Here is a 19,448-nt window from a genome sequence, read left to right on the forward strand (position 1 = left end):
AGGGCACAGAATAGAGGGAGCGCCCCACAGACCAAGCAGCCATGCAGGGACACCACACAATACTCAGGCCCTGAGCATAGGAAGGGGCGGCCTGATATAGGGCATAGCACCTCCTCTTCCAGGTCAGGACCAGGGGAGCACTTCCGGGTTCAGATCCACTGGATAACAGAGCATAGTCACATGATCGGAGTTCCAGACATGAAGAGACGACTGCAGAATCAGTGCTGAAACCTAGACAGGTCACATGATCAGAGTTCCAGACATGACGAGACGACTGCAGAATCTGTGCTGAAACCTAGACAGGTCACATGATCAGAGTTCTAGACATGACGAGATGATTACCAAACCAGACAGTGCAGGATCCTAGGAAAGGTCACATGATCAGCGCTCCAGACATGACGAGATCATTGCAGAACCAGACAGTGCAGGATCCAGACAGGGACACCTGATCAGAGATTCTAGACATGACGAGAAGATCACAGAAGACAGAGCAGAAACGCAGGCATCCTGCAGCTCAGACATGAGGTGAGTGTGCACACTGCTCTAGGGAATGAGCAGGATAGCAGACTAGATATGCGCATGCACATCGCTCCAGGAGTTCTTGAGACAAAACAGACATGGCAGACATGGCGGACATGACACTTAATAGGACAGTGAAGAACAGTTGATGTTACATTCCCTTTCTGAGAGAAAACAGATGCAAAATAGGAATTTAAAAGTTTGGCCTTCTCAACATCCTGTCTTACCATTTCATCATTTTCATCCTGTAAAATTCCTATAGCATATTTGACTTTTCTTTTACTTTTGACATATCCCCAAAATCCTTTATTATTGCTTTTGACACCTCTTGCAAGCCTCAATTCATTGTCAGCTTTAGATAATCTGATTTGTGCCCTGCAGGTTCTGCAGACAGCATTATATTCTTCTTTAGATATGCCTCCCTCTTTCCATTTTATAAACATTTTTTTCTTCCTTTTTAGCATGTGCTTAAGTTCTGTGTTCATCCATCCTGGTTTCCTTAAATGCTTCCTATTCTTCCCTCTTTTCGGAATTGTTAACAATTGTGCTTTGAGAATTTCATTTTTCAAGATTTCCCATCCTTCCTGGACATTTTTGTCTTTAAGGATATCCAGCCATTGGATCCCTCCAATTCTCTTTCTGAATCCCTTAAAATCTGCCTTTCTGAAATCTAACCTTGACGTCTGAGTCTTCACAGGTCTTCCTCCTCTAGTTATCCAAAATTCTAAAATAGCATGGTCGCTACCTCCTAGGTCATAGTCATAGGGACTAAGGACATGTAATATCTGTCTGAAACGCGTAAGGTAGCCTTGCCTGTCATGGTGGCTTATTAATATGATTTTAAAACCTTCCTAATAAATGTGAGTTTTATCTTTTTTCTCTAATTTTTGTGCTGGAGATCCCCCTCTTTTTTTCCTTTGGATTTGGATTTATAGCGCCAGTTGAACTGCACTGGACATCTCCTGGCATCAGACCGCTTATCGACTATATGGACACTGATGTATGGTAGGCTGAATATTTTTTCCTCATTTTTATTATATATCTATGTTTCAGTTGTAGTTTGCATCTACAAACAGGAAGCCGAAGACAGCAGTGTGAAAATAGGAACCAGTCCATGGCACAAATGAAAGTAAGTTTACTAGTGCAAGAGAAGTATTAACGCCGCAGACCCTGAGCAGAAGAACCTTGACATGCAGCTTCCACCATGAGCATGCTTCTCTTACTGCTCGTAGTGCCGGTTCTCAGCAGTATGATGGTCCTCAAAGCAGGTAAGATAATGATCTTTTGGTGACTACCTATCTGTAGTGTCTCCTGTAAAACCCAGGGCTCACATATACAGTAGATTCAATTATTATTACAGTATATTGTATAAGCTTTATATTGCTCTATGTTTGTACCATGATGTATATACTGTAGACATGGCGGAGCCGAGGGCAATGGCGTGAGGTTGTCAAAGTCTCTGAGCACCGTCAAGTATGAATTGCAGTGATATCATATTTGTGGTTTTATATATATTCGATTTCCCCAAAAATTAAATTTAATTTGAAAACAATAAAAAAATATATATATAAACAAAACAATAAACAACAAACTTTATTTACATGCATTCTTTGTCATTCCACTAATGGATAATCACTTATTCTGTTGGTGACATCTAATATTTGGTGACTACTGGTGCAAAGGGGTAACACCCGACTGGCAACTGTGGACTAGAACTAGGAAAATTAACATATTATAAAGTTTTTTTGTTTTCTTAGTTTAAGGGGAATGTGTCAATAGGAAAATGACTGCTATTTTCCTGATTTGTAGGGGGCCTGGGAAAGGGGTTAAAAAAAAAATAGGTACTTAACTTGCCGCTCACTTGTTCGACCCCTGATGTCTTCTTCAAGCATCTTAAAGAGATCTACATAGGGGCTTTCAGATTCAAGTAGGCCTCACATATCTCAAGGTGATGCTCAGAAGGTGTCTCTGGTCTCTATAGAGACTTCATTCCATGCGTCGTAACATTAGAGGCCCTACTTGGTGTCGTAATCCCCAATGCAAAGTGAAGATTCCCAAAAAACTGGACAACCTCTTTATTAGATCCCATTTACAGAGGAAGATATTTGTGAAAGGAGTGAGCCTGGAAATGTTCATTTTTCCATTATTGTCCTTTCTAGACAGGTTAGTAATCATCCAACTAACTATCAAAACCAACCAAAAACGAGGTTACTTAAAAATCATCATTCTCGGTCTAAAGAAGCCATTAAACGGCCGCCACTTGGCTTACATTCAACTGCCTCAATCAAGCAGTGCAAATGGGTCCTTAGCAATATCTCTTATTTAGAGACGACTAAGGCGAATTTGATTTGAATTTCAAAAAATGTTCAAATTAATAAGAACCCAATTTTGGGGCTATTTGAATCTTTCAAATTGAGCAAAATCATGTCCTGCTTGATTCATTTAAGAGCAAGGAAGGGGTTAAGAAAAAAGAAAAAATAATTATATTTTACTCACCTCTCACTTGTCCAGGTGAAGCAGCTTCCCACCTGGTCCTCCTCTGACCTGTTTCCTCTCTACCACACAAATATTCTCTTCTGTCTTCACTCTTTGGAGCCTCTAGAACTATAATAAATTCGACATAAATCGAATGTCCCAGAACAGTTCCCCATTCAGCAAATCAAGTTTTGTAAACTTCACTCATCTCTACTTTTAATCATTACAAAGAATCTTTAGTACTGGGTAGTTTGCGATTTCTTAAAGTTAGATGTAAATATCGTATTATGGAGGTGAACAGTCAAAATATCATTCAGGGTTGCTCATTGCTCATGAAACAGATAAAGACCTATGAGAAGATCAAAACTGTGTCTGCAAATTGAGAATCTGCTTTGGCTTTTATTCTAAGTGATATTGCAAGGCTCGTTAAATGGTTGACATTGACTTTTAGTATTGCTACTTCCAATAGGTGGTGCTGTAGTTCAAGTCCTCGTTCTCTCTGAAGAGGTAATTTGCATATTTGAGGCAAGTCTGAAAGACTCACATCAAGTCTGTCGAAGACTTGAATTGAGAAAATATCTTCTGGTCTTCACAGAGAGTCAATGTCAGGGGCTACCCTGACAGAGAGGAGCCAGAAGACCGCAGTGTCAAGTTTCATGCACTCCTGGAGCTTTCCTACTTGGATTGTCTCAGCTGTTCAGTCTTGACCACTTCCATCTGCTATATATGCACTGGCACTTAGGGATTGCCAGTGTTAGTTCTTACTGCCTGGTTCTGGAGTTGGAGATGTATTTCATGGTTGCAGGTAGAATTTGAAGATTGTTTAGGAAATTGCTGCTTGGAGTTTTGTTTGTGTGCACTTCTTCATCCTCTCCTGTTTGGTTTCTCCTTTATTTAAATCCCCTGTGTCTCACTCTGTTTTTGGTGTATTTTACATTGTTGGTATTTTCATTTATCCATGTCTGTCTTCCCTTGTTTCTTTGGTTATTGTGTTCCAATATACTTCTGCTCCCCACTACCAGGGTGGGGAGAAGAGACAGATGTGAGTAGATATAGGAACATAGCAAGGCACAATAACCCACTTTCAGGAGTAATTGGAGCAATCCAGGGGACAGGGCTAGACCAGGGCACCCTTAGTTCTAGGAACCTGGTTAGCGCCAACCCCTTTGTGACAGGCAGTTAGTCAGAAGTGCAGTCACATGGTGCAGAAGAGAATCAGAATGACGCTGCCAACAAAAGAAAGCAGTGAAAAAAATTGCGGAGGTGCTACTTTACAAGAGTCAACTTTAGAGTGTGTGATATACATAGAGGACAAGGTGTTTAACCCCTTCATGACCTTGGGATTTTGCATTTTTGCATTTTCGTTTTTTGGCTCCCTTCTTCTCATAACTTTTTCCTTTTTAAATCAATATGGCCATGTGAAGGCTTGTTGTTTTGCTGAACGAGTTCTACTTTACAATAATACAATTGATTTTACCATGTAGTAAACTGGAAAACGGGAAAAAAATTCCAAGTGCAGTAAAATTGCAAACAAAAAGCAATTCCACAATTGTTTGTTTTTTTTTACCATTCTTTTTTTTACTAAATGCTGAAACTGACCTGCCATTATTATTCACCAGGTCATTATGAGTTCACAAATATCAAACATGCATGGGTTGTTTTTTTTATCTTTGTGGTGAAAACAAATGTCAAGTTTGTAAAAAAAAAAAAAATGGCACCATATTCCGAGACCCGCATCCTCTCCATTTTTCCTTATCTGCGGCTTGTTCAGAAATTATTTTTTGAATGATGAGCTAATGTTTCTATTGATAGCATTTTGGGGTAGATACAATGTTTTAATCACCTGCTATTGCATTTTATTGCATTGTTGTGGCACCTAAAAAGCCCGTAATCCTGCGGTTTTGATTCCCTTTCTCGTTATGCCATATACCTATCGAATTAATTATTTTGATAGATCGGGCGATTCTAAATGCAGCAATTCCAAATATGTGTATTTTTGCTTCTATTGTTTTATTTTGAATGGGGCAAATGGAGGGTGATTTGAACTTTTCTTTTTTTTTTTTTAATTTCCACTTTTTACTTGTCTAAATAGTCTCCATAGGAGAACTTAAACAGCGATTGTCAGGGGGTGGCGCACATAGCAGATCAGCAATGACAACAACATGGGTCTCTTGCAGACTCCTGGTTGTAATGCCAACTCTTCATCGCACCGCGATCATGTGACAGGGGCGCTGAAGGGCGGAGCTAATGACGTGCTTCTGGCGTGATCATCTTATATGAGTCTGTCAGAGATTGACAGCAGCATTTAACATGTTAACACATGCAGGTGGTTCGCGATTCCACCTAGGGCTGTTAGATGCACATGTCATCTGAATAGATCAGCTGTCATCTGCTTGAAAACATGCGGGCTCAGTGACAGAGCCTGCATCAAACAGGAAGAGGCGACCTATGACGTACCTGTAAGTCATAGGTCTTCAATGGTTTAAAACATCTAAGCAGATGAGATCCATTGCCTCTATTATTATGTATTTCCAATTTATACGTTTGTGGCATATTCACAGGATTAACTATATTTGTATGATAAATAGAGTTGAGTGAATATGTTCGAAAACGATCACCGAATCTGAAATTGCCTTTTTCGTACCATATTGGAACCCTATTCTTGACGAGTTTATGTTTGATGATTGTTTCCAAACATATTTGTTCATTTCTACTCCCATTGGCTCCAATGACATTTGGCGAATATTGCAAATACAATATTCGCTGGCAATCACAAGCCGAACCGAATATTGAAAAATTCGCTCAACTCTAATGATAAATATAGATTGATCTGCAATATCCAGTGGTGGAAAATGCCATAAACAGGACAACCCTTAATTCTATAATCCATTCATTAAAGTAACATATAGCACCATATAATGTCCTTCCAGCATCCTCTCCCTAACATAAGCTTTAGTTGTTCTCTACACATTGAAGCTGAAGGGAGCACATTTTTCCTTTTAAAGGGAATCTGTCACCTATTTTTTTTTTTTTTCAGCTGCGGTCACCGCCGTCAGGGGCTTATCTACAGTATTCTGTAATGCTGTAGATAAGCCCCTGATGTAACCTGAAAGAGAAGAAAAACAAGTTATATTATACTCACCAAGGGGCGTTCTGGGTCCGGTTTTAGTCCAATGGGTGTCGCGGTCCCATCCGGCGCCTCCCATCTTCTAATGATGACGTCCTCTTCTTTGCTTCCCGTCGCGGCTCCTGCACAGGCGCACTGCTCTGCCCTGTTGAGGACAGGGCAGAGTCCTGCAGTGAGCAGGTGCCGGACCTCTCTGACCTTTCCCAGCACCTGCTCACTGCAGTATTCTGCTCTGCCCTCAACAAGGCAGAGCAGTGCGCCTGCGCAGGGCCATGACAGGAAGCAAAGAAGAGGACATCATCGTTAGAAGATGGGAGGAGCTGGAACGGACCGCAACACCCATCGGACCCGAACCGCCCCTGGGTGAGTATAATCTAACTTGTTTTTCTTCTCTTTCAGGTTACATCAGGGGCTTATCTACAGCATCACAGAATGCTGTAGATAAGCCCCTGATGACGGTGCCGGCAGCTGAAAGTTGAAAAAATAGGTGACAGATTCCCTTTAAGCTGTGGTTTATCTCATTGCAAAATTACAGTAAATATAAGTGTTAGTGGTAAATATTACAGGTTAGTCATACGGAAAGCTGAATATTCACTTTGCTATATCACTCACATGGAAAATAAATATAAAAAATCCCATGGTTCATGTCAAATATCTGCGCCACAAGCCATCCTCCGCTGTGAGACAGGTGCAATTCTTGTAAGCTGTAGGTGCAGCGTGAAGGTGAGTTGGTGGAAGGTTGTGGTGAAGATTACAGCCCTGGTTTCAAAAAGGATTTCTCTAATCTCTAGATGACTGTACATCAGAACTAAAAATACTGCACATCAGTATATAAGGTGACGTGTGGGCAAACGTAAACCAGAACTACTGAAGAAGAAAAGGAGTAGGTATAGTTTGTGAAGTTTCAGTTACAGTCACGCATTTTATTTATGACGCTGCAAATAATCTAATACTTTAAAAAAAAAAAAAACATTTCTGCCCCTGATAAGCTATGCTGGAATGGAGTTTATTAAAATAACATTTGCTATAAGGAGAAAATAAAGGAAACACAAGCATAATGATCGTGGTCGCAGAGGGTACTATCAGGACCTTGTGGGAGGGGGGCCCTCAGACGCCAACGTCTATTTCATCTGGATATGCATCCTCCGAGGCACATGCAGCTGAAATATATTGCGGTGCCGAGACCTGTTGGCTCCCTGCACCACAATACATACCACCAGCCAATCAGAGGCCAGCAGCTGACCTCAGCTTGTCCTTCACAGATGACACATGGCAGTGACGTCATGCGCTGCTCGTTCCCACACGTCAAAGTCTGCTGCTGAAGCTATAGAAGAGGACAATGCATGTCATAGGAGCAGAGGAAGGTAAGAAAAATTGTGTATTTCTTTTAAAATGTGTTGGCGAAGCACAAGGAGCATTTTTACTGGAAGCAGCCAAGGATGGGGGACATTGTAACAGGAAGCAGCCAAGGATGGGGGACATTGTACCAGGAAGGGGCCAAGGATGAGGGACATTGTACCAGGAAGGGGCCAAGGATGGGGGGCATTGTACCAGGAAGGGGCCAAGGATGGGGGACATTGTACCAGGAAGGGGCCAAGGATGGGGGACATTGTTCCAGGAAGGGGCCAAGGATGAATGGCGGTCATTTTTACATGAAGGGGTCAGGAGATGGACATTACTACTGGAAGGGGGAAGCAGGTTGATAATATTACTGGAAGGGGCCCTGGGTGAGGAGCATTGTACCAGGAAGGTGCCCAGAATGGGGGAAATTAAACCAGCAAGTAGCCCAGGTTGGAGGACATTATACCAGGAAGGGGCCCAGGTTGGGAGAAATAGGCGGGATGAGGGGTTAGCAGGGTCAGAAGTTGAAGATGGGGATGACTCATGCAGGAAAGAGAGACTTCCTGTTTCTACTTAGAGCAAAGAAAACAGAACAGAGAATAATTATCTGGGTAGAAAGGTAAAATGAGTAAGTGCACAGTGCTATATAATATGATATGATGACTGCAATATATTAAGAGGGTAAAAACTTTGATAGGCACAAGTAAGTGAAAGGTGCAGCATGATTTTTATGCAGAGGGAGGCACGCAACACCCGATAACCTCAGTCATGACTACTGCCATGACCCACCCCTACAGATGTTATACAGACACCTTCCCAATGGGCCTCCATTTTTAAATTATCAATCGTGATTCGTTAGGAGACTATCTGTAATCTTTTATTTCTTTTTTAATTGTTGATGTATAAAACGTAGGTTATACTGATGTGAAAAATGCTCAGAAAAATTACACAGATGAAAAATCCATTTTTTCTTGATGAAAAATAATGGATTTTTCATACGCCCGTCTGAACCTGGCCTTAAATAGCATTCATGCTTTCCACTAAGTGACTTGGGCATAGCAAAAGTTAACTCGTTAGGTGTCAAATACCAAATGATTGCTAATTAGTGATGAGTGAACGTGCTCCGATAAGGTGTTATCTGCCATGCTCGTGTGATAATAGAGTATCTTTGGCGTGCTTGAATTACCAGATTGTTAGGCAATCCCTGCATGTGCTGCGGCCGCGGGGACTTGAACATATTAACTACAATCATTAACAATCTCATAAAAATGATAACAACAACTGTAATCACCTTCTTTCCCTTCCAGGTGTGGTGACGGTGAGAAGAGGCGAGCCTGCTGTTCTGCAGTGTGACGCTGATCCCGGAGACACGTTACTATCAGTTATATGGAAGCTTGGTCTATATAAATCATCCTGTGTAATATCATATAAAATAGAGGAGAATAATACAAAGACGTCATACAGCTCCTGCAGCCCAAGGATGAGAAGTGACAATTTATCACTGACGATCAATCATACAGAGATATCTGATGATGGGACATACACTTGTGAAGTGGCGAATGATGAGAACACGATCTTCAGGAACTTTTCACTACAAGTATTAGGTGAGTTGTAATTAGTGTTGAGCGATACCGTTACCGTCGCCGATTCCGATACCGGAAGTCCCATTCAAGTCAATGGGACTTCCGGTATCGGAATTTAAAAAAGCCCTTTATTTCCTTGTTGGCTAATTCTACATAATTGAAAACAAATAAGAATCATGTAGAATGTATTGTGGAAGGTGGAGGAGACATTAAAGGCATAGTGGTTTATTCAAATCACATGGCATAGCATTAATTCCAATTTTTTTTTCAAGACGTTCGGAGTTAAAAAGATATTGACTATGTCAGATATGTATGTTTCACAACTTCCATGCTCTTCACCTTCTTTTGTACTTCTCCCACACTTTCTCCTTCATGATCCGCAGCAGTAGCATTTTTTTCATTAACTTTTTCTTCACCTTATTCATCTTCTTCATCTTCTTCCCATTAATTTTTTTTTCCATTCTTCATATTCTTCTTATTCAGCTATTATTAATTTTAATATGCTATTTCTTCATCTTCTTCCTATTCTTCTTTTTCTTCATTTTCTTATGGTGACAGGCATTCCTGTAGTACTTATCTATAAAAGTTATAAGATTACACCTTACGTTCTGCTTGTCACTAAAGATTTACAACAGGATTTGTCCACGTTCAGTTTGGCCTGCAGCAGCAGGCATTTTCCAGGGGCACCACGAGGAGGAACGGACTCACCCCCATTTACTGCTTAGTCTTCTTCTGCTTATAATTTTGATTTCTTCTATGCTGATTTTTAGTCTTATGCTTAATGTTCTTCTGCTTTCTGTTCTTCTGCTTTTGCTTCTTCTGCTTCTTGTTCTTCTGTCTTTTGTTCTGTATCTTGGTGGTTGTCTTCATGTTCTTTGTCCTCTTGGTCTTATTATTTAGGGTCATATTTCTGGTCTTCTTTGGTGTGGTCTTCAGGGTCGTCGTCATCAGGGTCGTCGTCATGGAGCTCAATAAGGATTACCAAAGACAATTTCAAAAAGCTTGATCTTGGAAATGTAGCAGAAGGTACAAGAAGGCTGAGAAACTGGCGAGAACCAGCTGACAGTACTGGAACCCGTAGTGGCAACAGAAGGAACAATAGCCAATGGAACTACTGAGGAACAGCTGACGGTGCTGGACCCCGGTTACTATGCAGGAGGTACCTGTGCTAGAAACCACTACCAAGGACCAGCTGACGTTGCTGGACCTCGGATACCGAGATGGAGGCACCTAGGCCAAAGGCTCTGGCAAGAACCAGCAGACAGTGCTGGAACCCGGATGGGTAGCAGAAGGAACAAGAGCCAATGGCACTACCGAGGACCAACTGACGGTGCTGGACCACGGTTACTAAGCAGAAGGTACCTGTGCTAAAAAGCACTACCAAGGACCAGCTGACGGTGCTGGACCTCGGATACCGAGATGGAGGCACCTAGGCCAAAGGTTCTGGCGAGAACCAGCAGACAGTGCTGGAACCCGGATGGGTAGCAGAAGTAACAAGAGCCAATGGCACTACCGAGGACCAACTGACGGTGCTGGACCACGGTTACTAAGCAGAAGGTACCTGTGCTAAAAAGCACTACCAAGGACCAGCTGACGGTGCTGGACCTCGGATACCGAGATGGAGGCACCTAGGCCAAAGGCTCTGGCGAGAACCAGCAGACAGTGCTGGAACCTGGATGAGTAGCAGAAGGAACAAGAGCCAATGGCACTACCAAGGACCAACTGACGGTGCTGGACCACGGTTACTAAGCAGAAGGTACCTGTGCTAAAAAGCACTACCAAGGACCAGCTGACGGTGCTGGACTTCGGATACCGAGATGGAGGCACCTAGGCCAAAGGCTCTGGCGAGAACCAGCAGACAGTGCTGGAACCCGGATGGGTAGCAGAAGGAACAAGAGCCAATGGCACTACCGAGGACCAACTGACGGTGCTGGACCACGGTTACTAAGCAGAAGGTACCTGTGCTAAAAAGCACTACCAAGGACCAGCTGACGGTGCTGGACTTCGGATACCGAGATGGAGGCACCTAGGTCAAAGGCTCTGGCGAGAACCAGCTGACAGTGCTGGAACCTGGGTGGGTAGCAGAAGGTACCCATCCAAAGCAAAGTAGCCAGGCCGCAAGCCGGCCGCAGTTACCGAAACCCACAGTCCTACAGGGGGTCCATGTCCCATTGGCACTACGGATCCAGCCTTCAGTGCCAGTTCCCGCAGCCCACATAGGAGTCACCTAAACTGCAGGCACCATAGAGTCGGCTAACCCGGCCGCAAGACGACAGGACAACGGATTGGTGGCATAGTGACCTTGACACTACCCGGAAACAGCAGGCGTGCTGAAAACAGGCTGGGCAACAGGGAGTACCCATGCCAAAGACACTGCCGAGAACCAGCTGACGGTGCTGGAACCCAGATGGGTAGCAAAAGCTACAAGAGCCAATGGCACTACCGAGGAACAGCTGACGGTGCTGGACCACGGTTACTAGGCAGGAGGTACCTGTGCTAGAAAGCACTACCAAGGACCAGCTGACGGTGCTGGACCTTCGGATACCAAGATGGAGGCACCTAGGCCAAAGGCTCTGGCGAGAACCAGCTGACAATGCCGGAACCCGGGTGGGTAGCAGAAGGTACCCATCCAAAGCAATGTAGCCAGGCCGCAAGCCGGCCGCAGTTACCGAAACCGACAGTCCTACAGGGGGTCCATGTCCCATTGGCACTACGGATCCAGCCTTCAGTGCCAGTTCCCGCAGCCCACATAGGAGTCACCTAAACTGCAGGCACCGTAGAGTCGGCTAACCCGGCCGCAAGACGACAGGACAATGGATTGGTGGCACAGTGACCTTGATACTACCCGGAAACAGCTGGCGTGCTGGAACCAGGCTGGGCAACAGGGAGTACCCGTGCCAAAGACACTGCCGAGCACCAACTGGCGTTGTTGGAGCCCAGGGACAATCATGGTGTAGGCCGAGTCCTACTTGGTGGTAGTTTTAGATTGTTTGTAGGCTACAACAGACTGTCAACATGCTCCAATTAGGCATCTGTCTCCACTCTGTTTCCAGGATTTCACGTGACCACCAACACCGCCAGTTTATGCGTACAGCAGCCGTCTGCCCAATCCACACGTGTTCCTGGGTTACTGGGGTTCTGTAATGTCAGCAGATCCCCTGATGTGTGTCTGCCAATGTCTCCTGCTCTGTCCACATTCCCACCGCTTGCAGTGGGAAGGTGGACAGCGCAGGAGACAGTGCCAGACACACATTGGGGGATCTGCTCACGTAACAGAACACCAGGAACACAGGAACACGTGTGGAATGCGTGGACGGCAACTGTGAGCAGGAACTGGCGGTGTTGGAGGTCAGGGGAAATACTAGAGACAGAGTGGAGACAGAGGCCAAATCAGAGAATGTTTAAATCTGAAGTAGTTACAATTTGGAGGCAGCAGCAGTTTGCCCTCCACACAGCAGGGGATCAGCTGACGTTACCGAACCCCACTTTCACATGAACGAGTGTTTTTTTCTGTGTGGACAGCACTTCCGAGCACCAACTAGCATTGTTGGAGCCCAGGGACAATTAGGGTGCAGGCCGAGGCCTACTAGGAGCCAGGTGTAAAGCTGAGGTATTTTGACTTTGGAGAGAGCAGGACACTTTGCCCTCCACACAGCAGGGGATCAGCTGTCGTTACTGACCCCCACTTTCACATGAACAAGTGTGTTTTTCTGTGTGGACAGCACTTCCGAGCACCAACTAGCGTTATTGGAGCCCAAGGACAATCAGGGTGCAGGCCGAGGCCTACTAGGAGCCAGGTGTAAAGCTGAGGTATTTTGACTTTGGAGGGAGCAGGACACTTTGCCCTCCACACAGCAGGGGATCAGCTGACGTTACTGACCCCTACTTTCACATGAACAAGTGTGTTTTTCTGGTGGACAGCACTTCCGAGCACTAACTGGCGTTGTTGGAGCCCAGGGACAATCATGGTGTAGGCTGAGGCCTACTAGGAGCCAGGTGTAAATCGGAGTTATTTTGACTTTGGAGGGAGCAGGACACTTTGCCATACACACAGCAGGGGATCAGCTGACGTTACCGAACCCCACTTTCACATGAACAAGTGTGTTTTTCTGTGTGGACAGCACTTCCGAGCACCAACTGGCGTTGTTGGAGCCCAGGGACAATCAGGGTGCAGGCCGAGGCCTACTTGGTGGCAGTTTTAGATTGTTTGCAGGCTACAACAGACTGTCAACGTGCTCCAATTAGGCATCTGTCTCCACTCTGTTTCCAGGATTTCACGTGACCACCAACACCGCCAGTTTATGCGTACAGCAGCCGTCTGCCCAGTCCACACGTGTTCCTGGGTTACTGGGGTTCTGTAATGTCAGCAGATCCCCTGATGTGTGTCTGCCAATGTCTCCTGCTCTGTCCACATTCCCACCACTTGCAGTGGGAAGGTGGACAGTGCAGGAGATAGTGCCGGACACACATTGGGGATCTGCTCACGTAACAGAACACCAGGAACACAGGAACACTTGTGGAATGCGTGGATGGCAACTGTGAGCAGGAACTGGCGGTGTTGGAGGTCAGGGGAAATACTAGAGACAGAGTGGAGACAGAGGCCAAATCAGAGAATGTTTAAATCTGAAGTAGTTACAATTTGGAGGCAGCAGCAGCTGCTGGTCAAACTGGTCAAACTGCTGCTGCCTCCAGATGGCCCAGGAGGTCCCTTCCAACTCTACGATTCTATGATTCTATGACTTTGGAGGGAGCAGGACACTTTGCCCTCCACACAGCAGGGGATCAGCTGACGTTACTGACCCCCACTTTCACATGAACAAGTGTGTTTTTCTGTGTGGACAGCACTTCCGAGCACCAACTGGCGTTGTTGGAGCCCAGGGACAATCAGGGTGCAGGCAGAGGCCTACTTGGTGGCAGTTTTAGATTGTTTGCAGGCTACAACAGACTGTCAACGTGCTCCAATTAGGCATCTGTCTCCACTCTGTTTCCAGGATTTCACGTGACCACCAACACCGCCAGTTTATGCGTACAGCAGCCGTCTGCCCAATCCACACGTGTTCCTGGGTTACTGGGGTTCTGTAATGTCAGCAGATCTCCTGATGTGTGTCTGCCAATGTCTCCTGCTCTGTCCACATTCCCACCGCTTGCAGTGGGAAGGTGGACAGTGCAGGAGACAGTGCCGGACACACATTGGGGGATCTGCTCACATAACAGAACACCAGGAACACAGGAACACGTGTGGAATGCGTGGACGGCAACTGTGAGCAGGAACTGGCGGTGTTGGAGGTCAGGGGAAATACTAGAGACAGAGTGGAGACAGAGCCCAAATCAGAGAATGTTTAAATCTGAAGTAGTTACCATTTGGAGGCAGCAGCAGTTTGACCTCCACACAGCAGGGGATCAGCTGTCGTTACCGAACCCCACTTTCACATGAACGAGTGTTTTTTTCTGTGTGGACAGCACTTCCGAGCACCAACTAGCGTTGTTGGAGCCCAGGGACAATCATGGTGCAGGCCGAGGCCTACTTGGTGGCAGTTTTAGATTGTTTGTAGGCTACAACAGACTGTCAACGTGCTCCAATTAGGCATCTGTCTCCTCTCTGTTTCCAGGATTTCACGTGACCACCAACACCGCCAGTTTATGCGTACAGCAGCCGTCTGCCCAATCCACACGTGTTCCTGGGTTACTGGGGTTCTGTAATGTCAGCAGATCCCCTGATGTGTGTCTGCCAATGTCTCCTGCAAGGGTCCACATTCCCACCTCGTGTAGTGGGAAGGTGGGCAGCGCAGGAGACAGTGCCGGACACACATTGGGGGATCTGCTCACGTAACAGAACACCAGGAACACAGGAACACTTGTGGAATGCGTGGATGGCAACTGTGAGCAGGAACTGGCGGTGTTGGAGGTCAGGGGAAATACTAGAGACAGAGTGGAGACAGAGGCCAAATCAGAGAATGTTTAAATCTGAAGTAGTTACAATTTGGAGGCAGCAGCAGCTGCTGGTCAAACTGGTCAAACTGCTGCTGCCTCCAGATGGCCCAGGAGGTCCCTTCCAACTCTACGATTCTATGATTCTATGACTTTGGAGGGAGCAGGACACTTTGCCCTCCACACAGCAGGGGATCAGCTGACGTTACTGACCCCCACTTTCACATGAACAAGTGTGTTTTTCTGTGTGGACAGCACTTCCGAGCACCAACTGGCGTTGTTGGAGCCCAGGGACAATCAGGGTGCAGGCCGAGGCCTACTTGGTGGCAGTTTTAGATTGTTTGCAGGCTACAACAGACTGTCAACGTGCTCCAATTAGGCATCTGTCTCCACTCTGTTTCCAGGATTTCACGTGACCACCAACACCGCCAGTTTATGCGTACAGCAGCCGTCTGCCCAATCCACACGTGTTCCTGGGTTACTGGGGTTCTGTAATGTCAGCAGATCTCCTGATGTGTGTCTGCCAATGTCTCCTGCTCTGTCCACATTCCCACCGCTTGCAGTGGGAAGGTGGACAGTGCAGGAGACAGTGCCGGACACACATTGGGGGATCTGCTCACATAACAGAACACCAGGAACACAGGAACACGTGTGGAATGCGTGGACGGCAACTGTGAGCAGGAACTGGCGGTGTTGGAGGTCAGGGGAAATACTAGAGACAGAGTGGAGACAGAGCCCAAATCAGAGAATGTTTAAATCTGAAGTAGTTACCATTTGGAGGCAGCAGCAGTTTGACCTCCACACAGCAGGGGATCAGCTGTCGTTACCGAACCCCACTTTCACATGAACGAGTGTTTTTTTCTGTGTGGACAGCACTTCCGAGCACCAACTAGCGTTGTTGGAGCCCAGGGACAATCATGGTGCAGGCCGAGGCCTACTTGGTGGTAGTTTTAGATTGTTTGTAGGCTACAACAGACTGTCAACGTGCTCCAATTAGGCATCTGTCTCCTCTCTGTTTCCAGGATTTCACGTGACCACCAACACCGCCAGTTTATGCGTACAGCAGCCGTCTGCCCAATCCACACGTGTTCCTGGGTTACTGGGGTTCTGTAATGTCAGCAGATCCCCTGATGTGTGTCTGCCAATGTCTCCTGCAAGGGTCCACATTCCCACCTCGTGTAGTGGGAAGGTGGGCAGCGCAGGAGACAGTGCCGGACACACATTGGGGGATCTGCTCACGTAACAGAACACCAGGAACACAGGAACACGTGTGGAATGCGTGGACGGCAACTGTGAGCAGGAACTGGCTGTGTTGGAGGTCAGGGGAAATACTAGAGACAGAGTGGAGACAGAGGCCAAATCAGAGAATGTTTAAATCTGAAATAGTTACAATTTGGAGGCAGCAGCACTTTGCCCTCCACACAGCAGGGGATCAGCTGACGTTACTGACCCCCACTTTCACATGAACGAGTGTTTTTTTCTGTGTGGACAGCACTTCCGAGCAACAACTGACGATGTTGGAGCCCAGGGATAGTCATTTTGTAGGCTGAGGCCTACTTGGAGGCAGTATAAGATAAGACGTTGTTTGAATTTGGAGGCAGCAGCAGTTTGCCCTCCACACAGCAGGGGATCAGCTGACGTTACTGAACCCCACTTTCACATGAACGAGTATGTTTTTCTGTGTGGACAGCACTTCCAAGCACCAACTGAAATTGTTGGAGCCCAGGGACAATCATGGTGCAGGCCGAGGCCTACTAGGAGCCAGGTGTAAATCGGAGTTATTTTGACTTTGGAGGCAGCAGGAGAGTTTGCGTACACACAGCAGGGGATCAGCCGACGTTACCGAACCCCACTTTCACATGAACGAGTGTGTTTTTCTGTGTGGACAGCACTTTCGAGCACCAACTGGCGTTGTTGGAGCCCAGGGACAATCATGGTGCAGGCCGAGGCCTACTTGGTGGCAGCTTTAGATTGTTTGTAGGCTACAACAGACTGTCAACATGCTCCAATTAGGCATCTGTCTCCACTCTGTTTCCAGGATTTCACGTGACCACCAACACCGCCAGTTTATGCGTACAGCAGCCGTCTGCCCAATCCACACGTGTTCCTGGGTTACTGGGGTTCTGTAATGTCAGCAGATCCCCTGATGTGTGTCTGCCAATGTCTCCTGCAAGGGTCCACATTCCCACCGCTTGTAGTGGGAAGGTGGGTAGCGCAGGAGACAGTGCCGGACACACATTGGGGGATCTGCTCACGTAACAGAACACCAGGAACACGTGTGGAATGCGTGGATGGCAACTGTGAGCAGGAACTCGCGGTGTTGGAGGTCAGGGGAAATACTAGAGACAGAGTGGAGACAGAGGCCAAATCAGAGAATGTTTAAATCTGAAGTAGTTACAATTTGGAGGCAGCAGCAGCTTGCCCTCCACACAGCAGGGGATCAGCTGACGTTACCGAACCCCACTTTCACATGAACGAGTGTTTCTTTCTGTGTGGACAGCACTTCCGAGCACCAACTAGCGTTGTTGGAGCCCAGGGACAATCAGGGTGCAGGCCGAGGCCTACTAGGAGCCAGGTGTAAAGCTGAGGTATTTTGACTTTGGAGAGAGCAGGACACTTTGCCCTCCACACAGCAGGGGATCAGCTGTCGTTACTGACCACCACTTTCACATGAACGAGTGTGTTTTTCTGTGTGGACAGCACTTCCGAGCACCAACTGGCGTTGTTGGAGCCCAGGGACAATCATGGTGCAGGCCGAGGCCTACTAGGAGCCAGGTGTAAATCGGAGTTATTTTGACTTTGGAGGCAGCAGGAGAGTTTGCCGTACACACAGCAGGGGATCAGCCGACGTTACCGAACCCCACTTTCACATGAACGAGTGTGTTTTTCTGTGTGGACAGCACTTCCGAGCACCAACTGGCGTTGTTGGAGCCCAGGGACAATCATGGTGCAGGCCGAGGCCTACTTGGTGGCAGTTTTAGATTGTTTGTAGACTACAACAGACTGTCAACGTGCTCCAATTAGGCATCTGTCTCCACTCTGTTTCCAGGATTTCACGTGACCACCAACACCGCCAGTTTATGCATACAGCAGCCGTCTGCCCAATACACACGTGTTCCTGGGTTACTGGGGTTCTGTAATGTCAGCAGATCCCCTGATGTGTGTCTGTCAATGTCTCCTGCTCTGTCCACATTCCCACCGCTTGTAGTGGGAAGGTGGACAGCGCAGGAGACAGTGCCGGACACACATTGGGGGATCTGCTCACGTAACAGAACACCAGGAACACAGGAACACGTGTGGAATGCGTGGACGGCAACTGTGAGCAGGAACTGACGGTGTTGGAGGTCAGGGGAAATACTAGAGACAGAGTGGAGACAGAGGCCAAATCAGAGAATGTTTAAATCTGAAATAGTTACAATTTGGAGGCAGCAGCACTTTGCCCTTCACACAGCAGGGGATCAGCTGACGTTACTGACCCCCACTTTCACATGAACGAGTGTTTTTTTTCTGTGTGGACAGCACTTCCGAGCAACAACTGACGATGTTGGAGCCCAGGGATAGTCATTTTGTAGGCTGAGGCCTACTTGGAGGCAGTTTAAGATAAGACGTTGTTTGAATTTGGAGGCAGCAGGAGAGTTTGCCGTACACACAGCAGGGGATCAGCTGACGTTACCGAACCCCACTTACACATGAGCGAGTGTTTTGTCTGTGCGGACAGCACTTCTGAGCACCAACTGGCGGTGTCGGAGCCCAAGGAAAATCAGGTAGTAGGCCGAGGCCTATTTGGTGGCAGGTTGCGATTGTTTCTAGACTACTACTAACTGTCAACGTACTCCAATTAGGCCTCTGTCTTCACTATGTTTCGAGTATTTCCTTTGGCTTCCAACCACGCCAGTTGCTGCTCTGAAATGCCGTCTGCACAACCCACACTTGTTCCTGTGTTACTGGGGTTCTGTAACAGCAGCTTCTCCCTAGAGGTGAGTCAGGCAATGTCTCCTGCTCTGTCCACATTTCCACTACAAGTAGTGGGAATGTAGACAAAGCAGGAGACATTGCCGTGCTCACCTCTGGAGATGAGCAGATGTTACAGGACCCAGGTAACACAGGAACAAGTGTGGATTGTGCAGACGGCACTTGAGAGCAGAAACAGGCGGTGTTGTAGGCCGGAGGAAATACTCAAAACAGAGTGGAAACAGAGGGCAAATCAGAGAACATATTAAATCAGAGGTAGTCAGAAGTTGTAGGCAGCAGGAGAGTTTGCCGTACACACAGCAGGGGATCAGCTGACATTACCGAACCCCACTTACACATGAGCGAGTGTTTTGTCTGTGCGGACAGCACTTCTGAGCACCAACTGGCGGTGTCGAAGCCCAGGGAAAATCAGGTAGTAGGCCGAGGCCTACTTGGAGCCAGGTGTAAATCTGAGGTTGTTTGACTGTGGAGGGGGAAGGACACTTTGCCATACACACAGCAGG

General features: G+C 46.8%; 1 protein-coding gene across 1 annotated transcript in view; it reads left to right on the forward strand.

Moving 5' to 3' along the window:
• Nucleotides 1-1,692: 1,692 nt before the first annotated feature.
• Nucleotides 1,693-19,448, forward strand: part of LOC141091522 (cell surface glycoprotein CD200 receptor 1-like) — a 49,957-nt gene continuing 32,201 nt past the window's right edge. Inside the window, exons 1-2 of the mRNA XM_073577155.1 lie at nt 1,693-1,787; nt 8,770-9,066. Of these exons, the coding sequence (XP_073433256.1) occupies nt 1,724-1,787; nt 8,770-9,066 (361 nt within the window). The 5' untranslated portion in view covers nt 1,693-1,723. The remainder of the gene's footprint in view (nt 1,788-8,769; nt 9,067-19,448) is intronic.

This window comes from Dendrobates tinctorius, unplaced genomic scaffold, assembly GCF_039654945.1.
Source record: "Dendrobates tinctorius isolate UK_male_01 unplaced genomic scaffold, ASM3965494v1 ptg000054l, whole genome shotgun sequence".
NCBI lineage: Eukaryota > Metazoa > Chordata > Amphibia > Anura > Dendrobatidae > Dendrobates > Dendrobates tinctorius.